The 20553-nt window shown below is 40.0% G+C and overlaps 1 protein-coding gene across 1 annotated transcript; it reads left to right on the top strand.

The window, feature by feature from the left end:
* The first annotated feature begins 3294 nt into the window (after positions 1-3294).
* NKX6-2 (NK6 homeobox 2) lies at positions 3295-9896 on the top strand. The gene is made up of 3 exons (XM_082267567.1): positions 3295-3986; positions 6581-6753; positions 9052-9896. The coding sequence occupies exons 1-3, from the start codon at positions 3560-3562 to the stop codon at positions 9298-9300; spliced, it is 849 nt and encodes a 282-aa protein (XP_082123693.1). The 5' UTR covers positions 3295-3559; the 3' UTR covers positions 9301-9896.
* The last annotated feature ends 10657 nt before the right edge of the window (positions 9897-20553 follow it).

Here is a 20553-nt window from a genome sequence, read left to right as displayed (position 1 = left end):
TCAACCATAATAATATGTGGAAGGCAGGCAGCTGTCGATTGCTGTGATGGGAATGTGGGAACACCTGAACGTATATATGAAACCCATCAGAATGTGTGTAATATATGCACAGAGGTAATAATGCACCCTCATATGTCATACATTGGATCTATTAATAAATAGAGAGTGCAGAGTGACTCCCAGTCGTGTCAGCCGTCTATATAGTAGTGTGTCTATAATGGGTCAGGGGTCTCTGGGGACCTCAGGGGGTCTTGTCATCTCAGCACTATATTAATGGGAGTAGTTTGTCAGTCTGTGCAATCACCACAGGTCACCTCAGATAATTTCTCATTCAAGGAGGTCTTCTTGATTTTGTGAGACAGCCCCTGTCCTCAGCACACACAGAATTTACTAAACCAAGTTGGCTCTCCATTTGGAGGGTCTCCAGTATGGGGGGAGGTGGGGGGTTTCAATAGATGGGTCGAAACAAAGGCTCCAGTGATGAGGAACCATTGTCTGCCTATGGAAGCTGGGACGGCTGTATACACAATCTGCTCTTTACTGTCTTTTGTGTCCTCACTGTAAAGTACATACCTACAGTGCTAAGCTCAGTTCCCACAAAATGGGCCATTTCGGCCCCCCTCTTGCTATAAAAATACGATTGCTAGGAGGATCAGCATTATTTTTTTTTATTATCCTTTACTGAGAGGGTGACAACAGAAATATAAAGTCTGCATTAACTACATGAGTGAAGTCTTAGTGGTCTGTGTACAACTTTAACAACCATCAAGTCCGGGGGAATACTTGTCTTATTTATCTGTAATAGATACAATTGGGCTGAGTTTCTAAAGGAGTTAAAAATAAGAATAAACTCCTCAATCATCCAATTACGTAATTACGTAAAGATGAAATATGTAAAAAGGAATTTTATTTTAACATATTTGGATAATTAAAGTAAATATTCACAAATTGTGTGAATGCGAAGCTTCTCAACTCCTAAAAGAGTGAATATTTATTTCAATGATTCAATCACATGAAAAGCAAATTACAGTTTATTTCATCTGCACATGATTGGATAGCTGAAGTGAATATTCATTCATCAAGATTGTCCCGTGTGTGTGTGTGTGTATGTATATATTATATATATATGTATATATATATATATATATATATATATATATATATATATATATATATATATATATATATATATATAATACTTTCCCCTGAACATGAAATAGAGACAATTGGGTTGATTTACTAAAGGAGTTCTGAATCTTTACACTATTATATACACTTTAAAATGTATACACTTTAAAATCATGTGAAACTTTATTCATATCAACTGCACATGATTGGAAAATTGAAGTAAATATTCATTCCTTTTTAAGTAAAGATTTTGACCTCCTAAATATGCATATACGTTTATTTTACGTAAATGTACTTATTATGCACAATACAAATATGAAAATACAGAAGCTACAGGTTGTTATATGTATATGCACCCATACACATACATATACAGGCATTTACTTTCCAGAAATGTATATGTGATACACATGATTATGATACAAAATAAAAATGTAAGGATACACATACAAAGCTACAGGTTGAGATATATATAGATCGATCGATCGATCGATCGATCGATCGATCGGTCTGTCTGTCTGTCTGTCTGTCTGTCTGTCTGTCTGTCTGTCTGTCTGTCTGTCTGTCTGTCTGTCTGTCTGTCTGTCTGTCTGTCTGTCTGTCTGTCTGTCTGTCTGTCTGTCTGTCTGTCTGTCTGTCTGTCTGTCTGTCTGTCTGTCTGTCTGTCTGTCTGTCTGTCTGTCTGTCTGTCTGTCTGTCTGTCTGTCTGTCTGTCTGTCTGTCTGTCTGTCTGTCTGTCTGTCTGTCTGTCTGTCTGTCTGTCTGTCTGTCTGTCTGTCTGTCTGTCTGTCTGTCTGTCTGTCTGTCTGTCTGTCTGTCTGTCTGTCTGTCTGTCTGTCTGTCTGTCTGTCTGTCTGTCTGTCTGTCTATCTATCTATCTATCTATCTATCTATCTATCTATCTATCTATCTATCTATCTATCTATCTATCTATCCACACACACTCTAATATATATATATATATATATATATATATATATATATATATATATATATATATATATATATATATATGTATACACATAAAACATTTTTTTAGATATATTTAAATACACGCATACAGTATATATATATGATACAATCTATCTCTATATCTATCTATCTTTCTATTCATATTTCTTTTACAGAAATGTACATGAACCACAATAGAAATGTGAAGCTACCCATACACAACTTATAGGTGGTTTGAATACATACACACGCATGCAGTAGATACACAATACAGATGAATATATATATATATATACACACACACACACACACACACACACACACATTTCTTTTACAGAAAGTATACAGTTTTATAGTATACACAATACAAATATGAACCTACCCATACACCAGTTACAGGTTGTTTGAATATATATCTATATATATTTGATTACACGGATACAGTATATATGATACACAATACAGTTTTATATATATATATATATATATATATATATATGTATATATATATATATATATATATATATATATATACATACATACATACACAGACACCTTTCTTTTCTAGGAATATACACAGTATTTAGACGATAGAGATGTTATTTTGTGGCCATTGAAGAGATGGAAGGATGAGTATTGGATGGCAGTATTTGTGGTGTGCTCCTAAATGATGATACAAGCTCCCAATGAATATGAATCTGCCTTTATTGTGATCTGAATGATACATGCTATTAAGAAGTGCTGCCGCTTTGCTTACCGCCGCTTTGCCGTGTAATTAATTTATATACATCATTCTAATGGATTTGTCGCCGCTCTCCTTTTTTTCCCTTTTCAGTCCAGACAAATTAATACTTAGGAGAAATGACAATAAAATTTACATTTTCCCGTTTGATGAGATACAGGGCTATATTTTTTTCCTGATTCCCTTTTAAAGCCGGAGCCTCACTAAAATCTCATTGAATGGGATTTATTTAGTCGTTTGGAAGATAAATCAGGGGCTGAATTTACAGCCATTTAAAGCACCTGACTTTATAATAAGACCTTCATTAAGTGCTTCTCCCGAGGAGTGACGTGGGGGATGCAGAGCACGGGGAGGGGGGCCTAATCGATGGGCCAATCAGCGCTGTCCGGGGCTGTAGGGCAGCCAATCAGCAGGCGGGCCTGGCAGGTGGCTGGCCAGTTATCAGTGGATCTGTGAGGCTGTCGGGGCTGACTTGTCCGGTGTGGGATGTGTGCGGCTCAGTCTGGGGACAGCTCAGCGGATGACATTCATCTCCGGCGGGATTGTTTTGCACCTGAAAATAAATAAACAGCAAAGAAGCTGAAGGGCGGCGGGAGCGGCGCAGAGGAAGGGCTCGGATGCTGGGTGATAGGCCAGCATTGCTCCAGAGACATTGATCCCACCAAACTTCCTCCCTGGACGCTGCAGGGACTTGGCTGGGCTTTCCGCAGGGACAGGGACCGCTCTGGATGCTCACAAATGTTAGCTGTGGGGCAAATGGATACTAACAGACAGGGCGCCTTCGTGCTGAGCAGTACCCCCCTGGCTGCTCTCCACAATATGGCAGAGATGAAGACCACCTTGTTCCCCTATGCACTACAGAACCCCTCCACCTTCAAAGCCCCCAACCTCTCCTCCCTAAACGCACAGATCCCCCTGGGGACACCACATGGGATTAGTGACATTCTCAGCAGGCCCCTGGGGGCTTCTCTAGGGGCTTCTGGCAACCTGCTCTCCAGCCTGCCTCGTATTAATGGACTCGCCACCTCCACTGGGATGTACTTTAACCCAGCAGCCGTGTCCAGGTACCCCAAACCCCTGGCTGAGCTGCCAGGAAGAGCGCCCATCTTCTGGCCTGGAGTCATGCAAAGTTCACCTTGGAGGGATCCCAGGCTCACCTGTCCTAGTAAGTACATACATTCATCATACATAGCAATGTCCAGGCAGGAAGATCATGTACTGCACTTCTATAGGGATTATATATATAGCAATGTCAGGAAAACCATATACTGCACTTCTATAGGGATTTTTTATATATATATATATATATATATATATATATATATATATATATAGAGCAATGTCCAGGCAGGAAGACCATAGACTGCACTTCTATAGGGATTTTATATATATATATATATAGCAATGTCCAGGCAGGAAGACCATATACTGCACTTCTATAGGGATCATATATATAGCAATGTCCAGGCAGGAAGACCATAGACTGCACTTCTATAGGGATCATATATATATATATATATATATATATATATATATATATATATATATATATATATATAGCAATGTCCAGGCAGGAAGACCATATACTGCACTTCTATAGGGATCATATATAGCAATGTCCAGGCAGGAAGACCCTATATACTGCACTTCTATTGGGGTCATATATAGCAATGTCTGGAAAATGATATACTGCACTTCTTTAGGGCTCAAATATGGCAAATATCCAGGCAGGAAGACCATTTACTGCACTTCTATAGGGATCATATAGCAATGTCCAGAGAGGCAGATCATGTACTGTACTTCTATAGGAATCATATATAGCATATATAGCAATGTCCAGGCAGTAGGATCATGTACTGCACTTCTATAGGGTGTGTGTGTGTGTGTGTGTGTGTGTGTGTGTGTGTGTGTGTATATATATATATATATATATATATATATATATATATATATATATATATATATATATATATATGTATATCTAGGCAGGAAGAGCATGTACTGCACTTCTATAGGGTATATATAGGCAGGAAGATCATGCACTGCACTTCTAACTTCTATAAGGATCATACAAAGTCATGTGCAAGCAGAAGGATCATGTACTGCACTTCTACATGGAATATATATATATATATATATATATATACAGGAAGATAATGTACTGCACTTCTATAGAGATCATACAAGGCAAGGCCAGGCAGAAGGATCATGTACTGCACTTCTACAGTGAATATATATATATTATATAGACAGGAAGATCATGTACTGTACTTCCATAGGGATCATACAAAGCAAGTCCAGACAGGAAGATTATGCACTGCACTTTTATAGTCATTATATTTAGCAATATCAAGTCAGGAAGTCCATACACTGCACTTCAGTAGTGACAGCACTTTCCAGACAGGAAGCCAAATACAGAACTGTAATAGATATGCCTAGCACTTTCCAGACAGAAAGAACACCTACTACAATTCTATAGGGGGATATATATATATATATATACGCACACACACACAAAAAGAAAGACCATGCACTGCACTTCTATAGAAACACTTTGCAAGCAGGAGGATCATTTACTGCACTTTTATAGTGATCATATATAGCAATATTCAGGCAGAAAGACCACACACTGCACTTCTATAGAGGTCATATGTATCCATTTCCAGGCAGAAAGACCCAATACTGCACTTCTTTATTAATTAATGTTTCTGCTGTAAAACTCCATGGTCTTTGTTTCCAACTATGTAACTTTCCAAGCAGAAAGAGCATGCACTGCATATATATTAAAAAAGCTATATAGAATTTTACAGGCAGGAATACCTTATGCTGCACTTCTACACCTATTATACATAGCAATTTCCAGTCAGGAAGACCCTGCATTGCACTTCTACACAAATCATAGATAGCACTTATTTGATAAATCAATTTTCTACTTAACCCCATGGATTTGTCTCTTTTTCAAACTATGTAACTTTCCATACAGGAAGACCATGTACTGCACTTCTATAGAGATTAAATCATATAATTTGCAGGAAGAAAAATCATATGCTACAATTCTACACTAATCACACATAACACATATTTAAATTATTCGCTTAATTATTCCTTCCTATTCTACTGATTTAACGTCATGGGCCTTTGTCTTTTTTTCTTATGTAGCTTTACATGCATAATACTATGATCAGTGATCATACATAGCACATATTAATTCGATCTTTTATTGGTTGAACTCCATGAACGTGTGTCTTTACACTATTTAACTTTCCAGACTGGAATTCCAGACACTGCACAGTCAACTTCTGCAGTAAAGTCTCACAACTGCTCAGAATAGAATTAAAGGTGACATTGCACCTTCTACTAATTACACTTCAGTCTTATATACACACCTCCAACTGTTATCACTTACAGCATGTTCTTATCTACATTATAGTGCACAAATAATTCGTTGCAACAAAGAATATTTCTAATAGGAAAATGTTACAAATAAAATGGAAGTTATTTTCTGCTGCTTCTTAGGTTGATTTGTTAAAGGAGTAGAGAGTTTTCACACGGTAAAGTTAACGTTCGATTAGTAAATAGGGTGGAAGTGATCCGGTCATGTGCAAAAGTCTTGCTGTATTTTAATTTGCACATAATTGGCTATTCAGATTGAACAAAGGCTCATTTTATTCACTAAAGTGATCATCAGAACTTCCTTATCAAATCACCCTTACACGTCTCCTGTGCTGTAGGTTAATGACTGTATGTTGATCATTGCAGGCCAGGCTGGGATGATGCTGGATAAAGACGGCAAAAAGAAGCACTCCAGACCCACATTCTCAGGACAGCAGATTTTTGCTTTGGAAAAGACATTTGAACAGACCAAATATTTGGCAGGTCCGGAGAGAGCTCGCCTGGCCTACTCCCTGGGCATGACAGAATCTCAGGTTAAGGTAAGAGCTGGACCTCACATTGCACTGTATGGATCTGACAGGGTTATATATATATATATATATATATATATATATATATATATATATATATATATACACAACAGGGTCATATATTCAATATTCATAGGATTGCATGATAGAAGGTCCACATGTGAAAACTGTCACAAAGTGGAAAAAAGTCAACTATAACCTTTCAATAGAAATTCTTAGATGTCTGTATTAATAATAATTTATTGAGAACAGCAACTGATGGAAACAGGTAGCTTTATTATATCAAGCCTCTTTATATTTATTGATTTTTTTAATTATCATTTTAAGCACTATTAAGAGATAATAAAATACAGGAATTACAAATACAGAATGGTGGACAGCAGGGCTTTTTATTTTACAAACATATATATAGCCGTGGAGGCTCAGTTGAGAATCTTCACACAATTGTGTAATTATTTACTTTAATTACCCGATATGTAAGAAACAATATGTTGACTTTGAATGCCCAATCATGTGCAGTTGAAATAAGTAAACAGGAATTTGTTTTTCACATAATTGCATCAAAGTTGATATTTTCAACTACGAAAGTAAACAATCATAATTGTCACTGCCAGAAGTCACACAATGAGCAGTGAACACTGTGGTGTGTATGATTCTTGTTGAATTAAAAAAAAAAAAAAAAAAATAATATATATATATATATTTTTTTTTTTTAAATATATATATTACCCGCATCACCTGTGCATTGTTATGTTATTTATTTGCGAATGCTTATTTAAAAACTTGGCAAACTTGGCTTTTCCTCTCTAAGATTATTCATTATTCTCAGTTCCTATGCATCTAGATTAAACTGAATTTAGTTTTGTGTGTTCACAAATACGATTATACTTCATACCTTAACAATATTCTTGTTGCAGCTGAGCTTGTTGAATCATTCTACATATTTTGGTGAAGTTAATTTAATCTGACAAGTATTTGTAAACCAGAACTCGTGTATATTACACATGCAATAGTAGTGCATTGGAGGAGACTCTAGCCAATTTACAGGATACACTCCCTACTGATGTTGTTTTGTCAGGCATTTTACAGTGTATCATTATCTGGGTGTCAAGAAACAATGTAGTAGCGTGAGAAAAAAAAATGAAATATGAAACATTGTTAAATTTTGCTATTTAAATTTTAAATGGTTGGATTTTTTTTAACACACCCTTATGAATGTCTAAATACAAATACACACACACACATAAGTATGCATAAATACATACATACATACATACATACATACATACATACATACATACATAAGGCACACATCTAAACATATATACATAAAAATACACAAACTTATAAATATGTAAAAACAAACATCTAACCATACATACATAAAAACACACAGATATATACATAGCTAAATACATACTTAAAAATACACACATTTAAATATCTAAGTATATACATACATAAATATACAGACACGTATAAATATCTAAATACATACATCCAACGGCACACAAGAGTATTGTGGGGATAGTGATATCAAAAAATTGCATCTTTCAAAAGTTATACTGTGTGAATACTATAATTCACAAGTGTTTCATATTACATGTATAAATACTAGGGGACAGTACTGTGTGGATTCATAGTGATACTCGATAGTATATGTTGCGGTTATTATTTATATATGTGCCAGTCAAATTCTAAAGAATATTAGAGATATATAGATGGATAGATATCATGGGATTGATTTACTAAAACTGGAGGGTGCAAACAAAATTTGGTGCAGTTCTACATAGAAACCAACAATTCAACGTCAGCTTGTTAAATGAAGCTTTGAAAAAAAAAAAAAAAAAAAATATATATATATATATATATATATATATATATATATATATATAAAAATAAAAACAAACCTGGAATCTTATTGTTTTCTTTGCAGAGCTGCACCAGATTTTGCACTCCCCAGTTTTTAGTAAATCAACCCTCATGTGTTTTATTAAACACACATAGATCTATCTTACTTTCGTATCAATAAAAATAATGTGTGTATATATAAATATATATAAAAAATATTATTTATATATTAATATCACTGTAATCAGGCAATAGTTTGCGAACTGAATATTTTGCTGTGGTGTTTGTTTTTTTAAATCTGTGTACTTTATTATTATGAAACATTATTAGTTTATGTTACACTGATGGTTGTGAAACCGATATAATGACAGGGCACCGATGATCCCAGTGTATAAATAATAATAATGATGATGATGATGATAATAATAATAATAATAATAATTTCTCTTTGTTCAGGTCTGGTTTCAGAACCGCAGGACCAAATGGAGGAAGCGACATGCGGCAGAGATGGCCACGGCCAAGAAAAAACACGATTCTGAGACAGAGAAGATGAAGGAGAGTTCGGATAATGAGGACGATGATGAATACAACAAGCCCCTAGACCCGAACTCCGACGATGAGAAAATCTCTAGGTTGTTGAAAAAGCACAAAAGCACAAACTTGAACTTGCTGAGCCCGTGCAGTAATAACTCGGACACCTTGTGATCCACAGGAAGAGACTTGTGAATCCTCCAAAAATAAAACTTACACCCCAAGGACCTCTCCCAGCCCCTCCAAAAACAAGCGCTTTACAAGCTGAAATGACCAGGGTATTCCAATTATAAATAAGAGTTAAAGTGTATGTTTAAAAGTGCTATGTGTTGTACAGCTGAAAATGTATGTTGAAATGTATATAATTTTTTTTACAGAATAAGTTATAAAAAGGATCTTATTGCTCCTGTATATTGAGCTAAAAGGGACCGACTATGGGGGAACACGGCGACCCCCCCAAATATCCACTCCTGTAATTACAGACACCGATCACACCGAGATCTATAGATATATATATATATGTAAACACACTTTGTTACTTTTTGTACAGCTGCATTTCCTCCTACTTTGTATATATCAGATTACACAATTTTGTGGTGTGTTTTTTTTCCCAATGCAGAAAAAAAGCTCTTGAAGTTTTCCACATTGACACCCCAGCCAAAAAAAGATAAAAAAAATAATGGTTTATTTGAGTTGGATTAAAATATTGTTCTCCAGTTACTGGAAAAAAACTTTGTATATTCAATAAATTATTTAACAGATTCTCCATACATCTGGCTTGTCTTTATAAATGTTTTTTTTTTTAATAATTTATGTACATAAAACATTGTTACCACTATATTATTATTGCCAGTATTATTACTACTATCATCTACAAAATGTATTATTACCGCTATTATTTACTGAACGTATTCATATTACTATCATTTGCAAAATGTGCCACTAAAACTTCCGGGAAATTCCTAAAATAATTTAATGAAAAATAACTGAGTTTATTATTATTATTTTTTTTATCAGAACCTAATTTAAACAGCGGACTCTAACATTTTCTGAAATATTTTATTTTCAGATAAAGGAAGGCAATAGATATTTTTGCTTAACGACGTTATTTTTTTAAACAATGAAATGTATTTTGTAGTGGATTAGCAGGTCATGCTATTTCAGTGAGATATTGGCAATGTATGATAAATCGGCACACAGATCCGCGATACTGTGGTCACTGTTGGACCACAAGTTTTAGCATGCCCTGCCAGTCCATGGTGCCCCTGGTCCCCCGAGCCTGGCACAGGTGTGAATTTGGACTGTTGTGTGGCGGCTGATGATGGAAGGGATTCTTCCTTGTAATTGATTAGCGGTGATTGTACACCTGCCCTGTCCTTTGTGTACACACTGACCCGGCAAATCGACTTTCTGGGACCTCGGAACTAGATTTACAAACTCCTGAGAGTGTGACTTCAATTCAATTAGGATTCCGATTAGGAAGATTACCTCATTTATTTTATTAATAATATCAATAATGTATATAACGGCTTGTTACTTAAACTTTCAATATTACTCATTCATATGTATTTTTTATTTGCTTTTTATTTTAAACTATGCTACTAGTTGTTCTTGCTCAGGAACTACCAAAGCTTTAGTGCAATATTTATAATAATCATTTTTTATATACCTATAAATGTTAGGGCTGTAGGGGAGCAAGAAACAACTTTTATAGCTTTCCATTTTTCATTAAGAGATGTCAGTGCCCTTTACCCTGTGCAGCGCAGCAGTCGGGACCGTCCGGCTATGGTGAGCTCAGTGACGGTGATATATGGGACTCCTGGATGTAGTGAAAACCTTATGGACATATAAACGAGTTCTCTTCACATTCCATATTCAGGAAAGGTGAGCAGCAGAATTACTATGATATCCTGATAACCTATAAACGATGTTAGTAGTGGTTTAACCAAAAGGAAATGTACACTGTAATATAATATTAACAGTATAATAATAGATAACCTAAATAGACACTTCAAGGTTCCCCTTGAAATTACCTGTGACACCTGTGTGTGTGTGTGTTTTTTAAATATTAATTTTATTTTGTTTGAGATACTAAAGAGTGATTGGGGAAAAGTATGATACAAGAAATAAATAGACGCCAGGGGTTTGATCTTCTATAGGAGTCAGGCTATTCCCAGACTTAAAATAACTGTCTATTTCTAAGCTGTTGGTCTAATCGCAACTGATTTTTTAATAAATTCATCCCTGTAACAGACTGACATGGTCAGAAAAAAATCAATCCCTGAAGCAGATTTCCTTATACGTTTTATTCTGAATGGACACTATCTGTTCACAGGACTACTCTGATATAGGCTGACCATATATTATACAATCTGCTTGTATAATCAATTTTAGATATACTGAAAACTATAAAAGATCCTATCTAATTTGACACAGCATAAATTGTTTAGGTTTGTCCCATTACATTTTTTGATAAAGAACATTGTGCAGGGACTGTATAATCAGATTGTTTAGTGTATGACTGGACATAACGTTAATCTTTTTCTATTTAAAACATATTTAACCAATTAAGGACAAGGCCTATTTCTGACACTTGTTGTTTACAATTTAAAACTCAGTGTTTTTTGCTAAAAAAAAAATTACTTAGAACCCCCAAACATTATACTATATAGATTTTTTTAGCAGAGATCCTAGAAAATAAAATAGAGATAGTTGCAATACTGTATGTCACACCGTATTTGCGCAGGGGTCTTACCAACGCAATTTTTCTCCTTCCTTCATGGACACAGCGCTCAATAAATCATAACTATTGGGTTATATTGCTTCCTCCAGTAGGACTAGGCAGAACAAAAAACACCTGGCTATGCCCATGGGACATCCTCCGCTGGTATATAAACCCCTTTTTGCTCTAGGTAATCAGTTTTAACCTGTCTAGTCAGGAGTAGGGACCTAGGCTCCTGGCTGGGATCTCTGGTCCTAGCAACTTTCTCTTTCCCTATATCTTTTTTGTTTTCTCTTGGGAGATCTACAATCAACTGCCGGGCTGGGCGACAGGCTGGATAATCTAGATCCAGTGGTCCCTCAGCCCAGTCAGCAAGCGAGTGCAGACCGCAGCTACGCGCTAGGTCAGCCGTGACATAGCCTCACGGACATAGGCTGGCCCGCGAGGTAAAGGTCTTGCAGGGTTGCATACGACCGGGCTTGGGTCTGAGTCACAGCGACCCTTTGGTCGACAGCTCCCCTACTTCGATGGGAGGAGTTTTGTCTGGAGCGTTTATCGCACCATGGAAGGGTAAGTACAGTCCCCTCTTTCCCCTTTGGTGGTTTTCTTTGGGGTGGACACGGGTAACCTCTGGACCTAGAGTCTGGCGGGGGTCCCAGGGCAGAGAATGCAGCAGAGACCTGGGGTCTCCCCCGCTATCCCCACTCTGTAAGGGTCCTGGGATAGAGTGTGTCCCGCTCTGGTAGTCTGGAGGGGTCCCAGTGTAGGAGAACTCTAGGTGCATGCCCTGCTGTTTGCAGTGTGGATATAGTGCAGGGGGGGGGGTCCCAGTGCAGAGTGCACAGTAGAGTCTCCCTGAAATGTGTGTCCTACCTTCGGGGGGGGGGGGGGGTCCCATTGCAGAGGATGCAGTGTTTATAGCTGATGGTGGCCATTTTTCCCAAGTCTGGCTGGTCTCCGGTTGGCAGCCATATTTGTGTAGCCGGATGATGTCACGGGGCCATTTTCCCTTAGTCTGGGAGAAGCCGGAGACAATTGAAGCCTCCTTAGTTTCCTCTTCCTGTACCCGGACATATGAACAGAGATAGCATCCGTGATGATGCTGGGTTTGAATTCTTGGCGCTCCTCTGATCGGTAGGGTGAGTCTTTGGGGGTCCCGGGTATCTCTCTCTCTCTCTGCTGATAGGTACCTTGAGGGGATCCTTTTAGTGGTGCCAAAAGATTGTTTTTGTACTGCAAGGTCTTTCTTTCCTTATGGAGCCTCAGGGTCACATCTCCCCCACTGACCTGATGGAGGTGGCAGGTCCTTCGGAACCCCAGCTTCCCATGGTTGCACTGACAGCGGTCCTGAAGTCCTTAGTGTCCCGAGTGGAAGTGGCGTGTGGGCAAAGGCCCAGGAGGAAGTGTCCCCTGCCTTCCCCTGTTCAGTCTGTCTCATCTGATTCTGAGCCGGATGCTGCTGTGGATGTGGCCAGTCCAGGGGGACTTAATATCACACCCTCTGATTCATCCGATAGTTAGGATGATTCCTCCATGGTCACAACAGCAAATGAAAAGCCGCTTCTAGACGCACTTATTACTGCAGTGCGTGAAACTTTAAAGATGGAGGATGCGGCTGATGTAGCCACGGATGTGGCTGTGTTGTTTGGTACACACAAGTCGCATTGTACACCAAAGGGGTTTCCTTCTGTGCCTTATATTGACAGGTTTCCTGTAAGGAATGGGAAAAACCAAAATTACCCTTTGTGGTCCCGAAACGGTTTGCTGTAAATTACCCTTTTGAGGAGTCACTTTTAAAAAAAAATGGGCTAGTCCACCAGTGGTGGACCCTCCTTTTTCCAGGTTGAATAAAGCAACCATGATCCCAGTAGAGGAATCCCCATCCTCTAAGGACCCGGCTGACAAGAAAGCGGAGGCTGTGGCACGCAACATGTTTACTATGGCTGGTTCGGCATTGCGGCCAATCTTTGCCTCAGCCCTGGTGTCTCAGACCCTAAGTGAATGGGCCAAGCTTTTGCGCCAGGGCCTGGGGGGTGGGCAGATCCCCGTTGCTTATGTTGATTTAGCGGACCAGTGGGTCCATGGGCTGCAGTTTATTTGTGATGCAGCTTTGGATATATCTCCTGTGCTGTCCAAACTTTCTGTTTCAGCGGTGGTGATTAGGCGTGTGCTGTGTCTTAAGAATTGGTTCACAGACAAGCATCTAAGAAAGCTCTCATTGATCTGCCCTTTCAAGGCGATCACTTGTTTGGGGCTACCCTGGATGACATCATTAAGGGTATCACGGGAGGGAAGAGTACCTTCCTGCCACAGTCAAGGAAAGGGAAGGAGCCTCCCCGCAGAGGGGGGCCCTCCTCAGCCCATAGAAAATTATTTTGTGCTTCTGAGACCCAGAATAAGGGAAATAGATCTTTTAACTCTTCCCCGGGAGGTTCCAAGCAACCTAGGTCTGGTAAGCCTAGAGCTAGCTTCCCTGGACCAGCAGACAAGACTCCTTCAGCATGAGGGTTTGCCCTCACCCATTATTGGGGTGGGGGGACATCTTCACTTGTTTCCAGCCCCGTTGACTTCTTTGGTGAGTGTTAAGGAGATCTGCTAAATGTTTCTTTAGGTCCTGAGTCTCCTTGTGCGGATTTAATTCCTGCAAAGGTTCAGGTTATGTCTGAACTACCTAAGGTCCCTGTCCAGGGAATTTATTTACCTAGGTCTGATTCTATTTCTGACCAGGGTGGACCTACCTCTGCACAAACTTCAGGGACCACAGGCCGTGATTCACCAGCTGCTGTCACACAGACAGTTCTCTCTCCCATTTTTGCATACAGGTTCTGAGTCTGGTGGTATCCACCTTCGAACAGTTCTGTTTGCACAGTCTTACATGCAGCTCCTTTAGCAGGTTTGGCTCCACAGGAGGATACTGAAGTTTGTGACAAGGTCACATGGTCCTGTGACAGACGCTGCAGGCCAGTATCATCCTCAGCTAAGGCTTCTTCTGCAGGTCCTGCGAGGAATAAAGAGTGAGAATTTTCCAATTATCCTGGTGGCTGTAAACATCCCTTGGTGGCTTCCTCTCAGAGAGGACTAGTTGTCCCCAAGGGCTGATCTACCATCGTATGTGGAAAGCGTACATTTCTTGGTGTAAGTCAATTGGCGGTCATCCTCAATCCTTTTCTGTGGCTCGGATCTTAACCTTTCTTCAACAGGGTGTTGATCAGAAGTTGGCCTTGAGTACCATCAAGGGCCAGGCGTCTGCCCTGGCAATATTCTTTTAGCGACCCCGAACCACGCACTCTTTAGTTTGTACCTTCAATCAGGGGTTTCGACATGTGGCTCCACCTGTACGGTCTCTTTTGCCACCATGGGATTTAAATTTAGTACTTTCGGTTCTCCAGAAACATCCATTTGAGTATATTTGGGAGATTCCCTTGCCTACGTTATCCCAGAAGGTGACATTCCTGGTGGCTATTGCCTCAGGTCGCAGGGTGTCGGAGTTGGCAGCATTATCCTGTCGCAGTCCCTATTTTAGTGATTCATAGGGATAAAGTGGTTCTTTGTCCCTGTCCATCATTCCTGCCCAAAGTTATTTCTGACTTCCATTTAAAAAAGGACATTGTGTTGCCTTGTGTCCCAAGCTGGCTCATCCCAAGGAATTTGCCTTGCATACCTTGGATGTGGTTCGTGTGATTCGGGTGTATCTGACAGCTACTGAGTCCTTTCAGGCAGCCCTCAAAAATTCCACTCGCCTGCTCGAATTTTGCGAGTGGAATGATGAGGATGGTAAGGGCTGGACCCGGGGCGCAGAGCAGTGTGCCCTGATCCCACCCATTGTGTGACAATAGCAAATTAATATTCGCTATTGTCACACAGATCCTCCTCCTCCTGGCCAATCAGGAAGCGGGTCCGAGACCCATTTCCTGATTGGCCGAAAGGCGATTAATTGCCATTGGCCAAGGAGGGGGAGGAGGACTCGGGAGACACAGAGGATTGAGAAGCCGCCGCTGCATCAGGTAAGTGCACGCTGGTCTCTCTGCACGTTGTGGTCGCTCTGCATTTAAGGGGGCATGCTGTGGGCACTCTGCATTTAAGGGGGCATGCTGTGGGCACTCTGCATTTAAGGGGGCACGCTGTGGGCACTCTGCATTTAAGGGGGCACGCTGTTGGCACTCTGCATTTAAGGGGGCACGCTGTGGGCACTCTGCATTGAAAGGGGGCACACTGTGGTCACTCTGCATTGAAGGGGGCATGCTGTGGTCACTTTGCATTGAAAGGGGGCACGCTGTGGTCACTCTGCATTGAAGGGGGCATGCTGTGGTCACTCTGCATTGAAGGGGGCACGCTGTGGTCACTCTGCATTGAAAGGGGGCATGCTGTGGTCACTCTGCATTGAAGGGGGCACGCTGTGGGCACTCTGCATTGAAAGGGGGCACGCTGTGGTCACTCTGCATTTATGGGGGCATGCTGTGGGCACTCTAAAGTTGTTGTTAATATTTTTTTGCAACGTAATTCTAAATAAAACATTTAACAGTGTAATTTTATGAGATATTTTACGAGTGCGTGTTTAGGGGCGGAGCAGGGTAGGGTTTGGGTGGGGCAACAAGCTAGTAACTCTTAAGGCCTGGCTAGTAGCTCATGACTTGAAATTTTGAACCCTGCTTTCAGGGGTCACTCGCTTTTTGTGGTTACGGACGGACCAAGAAAAGGGCTGGCCGCTTCTTTTGCTATCATCTCCAGATTGATCAGACAGACGGTGACTCAGGCCTATTCCATTAAAGGTCAGGTTCCACCTTTCCCTGTCACGGCGCATTCTACTTGGGTGCTGAGTGCTTCTTGGGTCTTCCGTCATCAGGCTTCAATATCGCAAGTTTGCAAGGTGGCCACTTGGTCGTCCGTGCATACTTTCACAAAATTCTATTAGGTAGATACTTTGGCTTCTGCGGATGCTTCTTTTGGCCGCAAAGTTTTGCAAGCTGCTGTTTAAGAGGGGCTGTTCCCTCTTGAGGCGCGTTTTTTCTTTAAACCTTTACTGTATTTTTCAGACGGGGTTCCTGTGACCTGGTTAAGGGTTCTTAAGTTTAGCCTTGGGTTATTTTCCCCACCCCTCAATTTCCTTTTGGCACTGCTTTTGAATGTCCCACTAGTTATGATTTATGGAGCGCTGTGCATGTCGATGAACAAAAGAGAAAATGTGATTTTTGTACTTACCGTGAAATCCATTTTACAGCTGAGGATGGCCCATGGGTGTAGCCAGGTGTTTTCTGTTCTGCCTAGTCCTAGGAGGAGGCAATATAACCCACTAGTTATGATTAATGGAGCGCTGTGTCTGTTGTTGAACAGCAAGTACAAAAATCCAATTTTTTAGAAAAAATACCCTTTTTTTAATTAAAAAATAAGAAAACAGTGAAGTTTGCTCAATTTTTTTCTATATTGTGAAAGATTATATTATGCCGAGTAAATAGATACCCAACATGCTTCAAAATTGCTCGTGGAATGGCGACAAACATTGGTACTCTATAGGCTGCGCTTTAAAAATGTCTACAGGTTACCATTTCAGAGTTACAGAGGAGGTCTAGGGCTAGAATTATTGCTCTCACTCTAATGATCATGGCGATACCTCACATGTGTGGTTTGAACACCGCTTACATATGTGGGCGCGACTTGTGTTTGCGTTCGCTTCTGTGCGGGAGCTCGGAGTGACGGGGCACTTTACATTTTATTTTCTTATTTATTTTACCTTTTATTTTTACACTGTCCCTTTAAAAAAAATTATGTAAACATCCCTTGTAATAGAAATAAGCAGGACCGGTACTCTTTAATGTGAGATCTGGGGTCAAAAAGACTTCAGATCTCACATCTACCCTTAAAAGCAATAAAAAAAGTATATATTTTTTTCCAACAAGAAAGTAAATGGGCCCGGATAGTTTGCACTGCTAACGGCGGCTCAGGTAAGCGGGAAAAAACGACTGGGAAGCGGAAGGGGGGGGGGGCACTTCTTCCGCCGCCCATAAAAGTGATCCAGCAGTGAACCCCAGAAGAAAATACCGGGGTTATGGCAGCTATCTGCTGTCATAACCCCGGTATTTAACGTCAAATTACCAACGTAAAACTGCGGCAGGTGGTCCGGAAGTGGTTAAAAGAGTTATACAGTATAGTTGGCCCCTTCACATTGCCGGCATGTCCTGTGGCAGCACATAACAGGATGCCAGAAAATGTGCTCCAAGCTTACTACTGGTTGGCGAGGCTATCTATCAAAGTGATGTACCTGTGGAGCACAAGCCACAGGCCTGCAAGCCAGCATGCATAGAGAGCTTGTAGCCATTTCTTAATCAGAACAGCCTGTTTTCTGGGGTCCTGGAGCACATGGTCACATAGATAATGTATGGAGCCAACTGGGCCATGCATTTGCTTGATAGATGTGTTTAATACAGGACAAAGACACACTTTAAAGCAATCTTTTTTTTAGCCCAGAGGAACCCCTAAAATAATTTTTAGGTCTTGGGGAACTCAATTCATTGTGGGTCAATGGGAAAATTCTCCTTACATCGTAGAATATCCCCCCCCCCCTCTTCCTTTGCAGCAGTGGTCAGAAGTACAAACAGTTAAAAAAATAAAAGGTGTCATGCAGTAGGTTCTGCCAAGTCTTGCCAGCCTTGTAAATTGCAGGCACCATCAGCTGGGAGGTCAATCAGCAGCTCAAAGGATCCCCTAACAACTCTGAAGGAACCCTAGGGTTTCACTGAACGCTGGTTTGAGAATGGCTGCTTTAGTGTAATAATATTATCATACACAATATGCATGGTCATTTCCTGTAATTGGACATCACATTACTGTCTTGCACAACTTATTTTGGGAATGTACAATATTCTAGGTCACATTGGGAAAAATGTCACATGTCAATGTATGCGCTGGGGTTTATTTATTAAAACTGGAGTGTGCAAAAATCTGGTGCAGCTGTGCATGGTAGCCAATCAGCTTTTAACTTTAGCTTGTGCAATTAAGCTTTGACCATAAAACCTGGATGCAGATTGGTTTCTATGCAGAGCTGCAGCAGATTTTGCACTCTCCAGTTTTAGTAAATCCACCCCAGTGTGACTAGTCTGCCAAAAGCCTGTTGGAAAATAGGTTATGGTCTGATAAAACCAAGACTAAACTTTCAGACCATAATTCTAAAAAGTATGTTTGTTTCAAAACGAAGACTGTGCATCACCAACCAAAAACCCCCCCAAAAAAACCTCACCATAACCACAGTGAAGCATGGTGGTGTCAGCTGTTTTTCTTCAGCTGAAACTGAAGCTTTAATCAAGGTGAAGGGACTTATGAACAGTTCCAAATAGTCAATGTTGGCGCAAAACCTTCATGCCTGTGGTAAAAAGCTAAAAATGAAGAAAACTTTATCTTTCAGCACAACAATGACCCAAAGCATGCCTCCAAACAACAAAAGAATGGCTTTACCAGAATAAGGTCAACGTTTTGGAATGGCTCAGTCAGAGCCCTGACCTGAATCCATATGAAAATCTGTGGCGTGACTTGAAGAAGGCTGTGCACAGGAGATGTTCTCACACATATTGTAAAAGCCTTTACAAGAAAGAGTGGGCAAAGATTCCTGAAGCAAGTTGTGCTATGCTGATAGGCTCCTACCCCAAAAGACTGAATGCTGGTAAAAAGTTAAAAGTGCTTCAACACATTACTGGTTTAACCCAGCGATGACAAACCTTGGTACCCCAGATGTTTTGGACCTTAACTTCCCATGATGCTAAACTACACTGCAGAGTGCATGAGCATCATGGGAAATGTAGTACCAAAGCATCTGGGGTGCCAAGGTTCGCCATCACTGGTATAACCCCTTGGTGCCTAAGCCTTTTCGGGCATATGTTGCCTAAAAGTTAAAATCAGTATTATTTGCTAGAAAATTACTTAGAACCCCCAAATATTATATATATTAGCAGAGACCCTAGAGAATTAAATGGCAATCCTTGCAATATTTTATGTCAAACGGTATTTGCGCAGCAGTCTTTCAAATGCAATTTGTTTGGGAGAAAAATACACATTTATGAATTAAAAAAAAAACAAAAAACAGTAAAATTAGCCCAATTTTTCTGTATAATGTGAAAGACAATGTTACGTTGAGTAAATAGCTACTTAACATGTCATGCTTTAAAATTGCGCACACTCGTGGAATGGAGACAAACTACAGTCTCCATAGGCGACGCTTTAATAAGATTTAACGGTTACCTGTTTAGTTAGAGGAGGTCTTGTGCTAGAATTATTGCTATCACTCTAATAATAACGGCGATACCTTACGTGTGGTTTGAACACCGTTCACGTATGCGAGCGTTATTTGCGTATGAGTTTGCTTCTGCGCGTGAGCACGGAGGAACGGGGTGCTTGTAATTTTTTTTTCTTAATAATTTTATTTATTTTATTTTTACACTGCCCATTTCACATTTTTTTAATAACTTTTATTGCCATCAAAAGGAATGTAAACATCCCTTTTGACAGTAATAGGCAGTCACAGGTACTCTTTATGGAGGGACCTGGTGTCTAATAGACCCCAAACCACTCCTCTGAACTTAAAAGCATTTAAGCACAAGTTTGGCTGTTTTGAATGTGGTCTTTTTTTTAAAAAAAATCTGGCACCTTTAAGGCTCCAGTACCCATAAGTGAGGTTATGACACCGCTTCTGGGTTTTTACATCGAAGACCTGATCATAG

Source organism: Pelophylax lessonae (genome assembly GCF_965119305.1).
Source record: "Pelophylax lessonae genome assembly, chromosome: 9".
NCBI classification, from domain to species: Eukaryota; Metazoa; Chordata; class Amphibia; order Anura; family Ranidae; genus Pelophylax; species Pelophylax lessonae.
The sequence above is the reverse complement of the archived record's forward strand: the minus strand, read 5'-3'. Positions and strand labels throughout refer to the sequence as shown.

Bases quoted from the DNA above. Each gene is read 5' to 3' on its own strand.
- NKX6-2 (XM_082267567.1), top strand. From the start codon at position 3,560: ATGTTAGCTGTGGGGCAAATGGATACTAACAGACAGGGCGCCTTCGTG. The intron at 3,987-6,580 runs GTAAGTACATAC...TGATCATTGCAG, and splicing joins TCCCAGGCTCACCTGTCCTA to GCCAGGCTGGGATGATGCTG. The intron at 6,754-9,051 runs GTAAGAGCTGGA...CTCTTTGTTCAG, and splicing joins TGACAGAATCTCAGGTTAAG to GTCTGGTTTCAGAACCGCAG.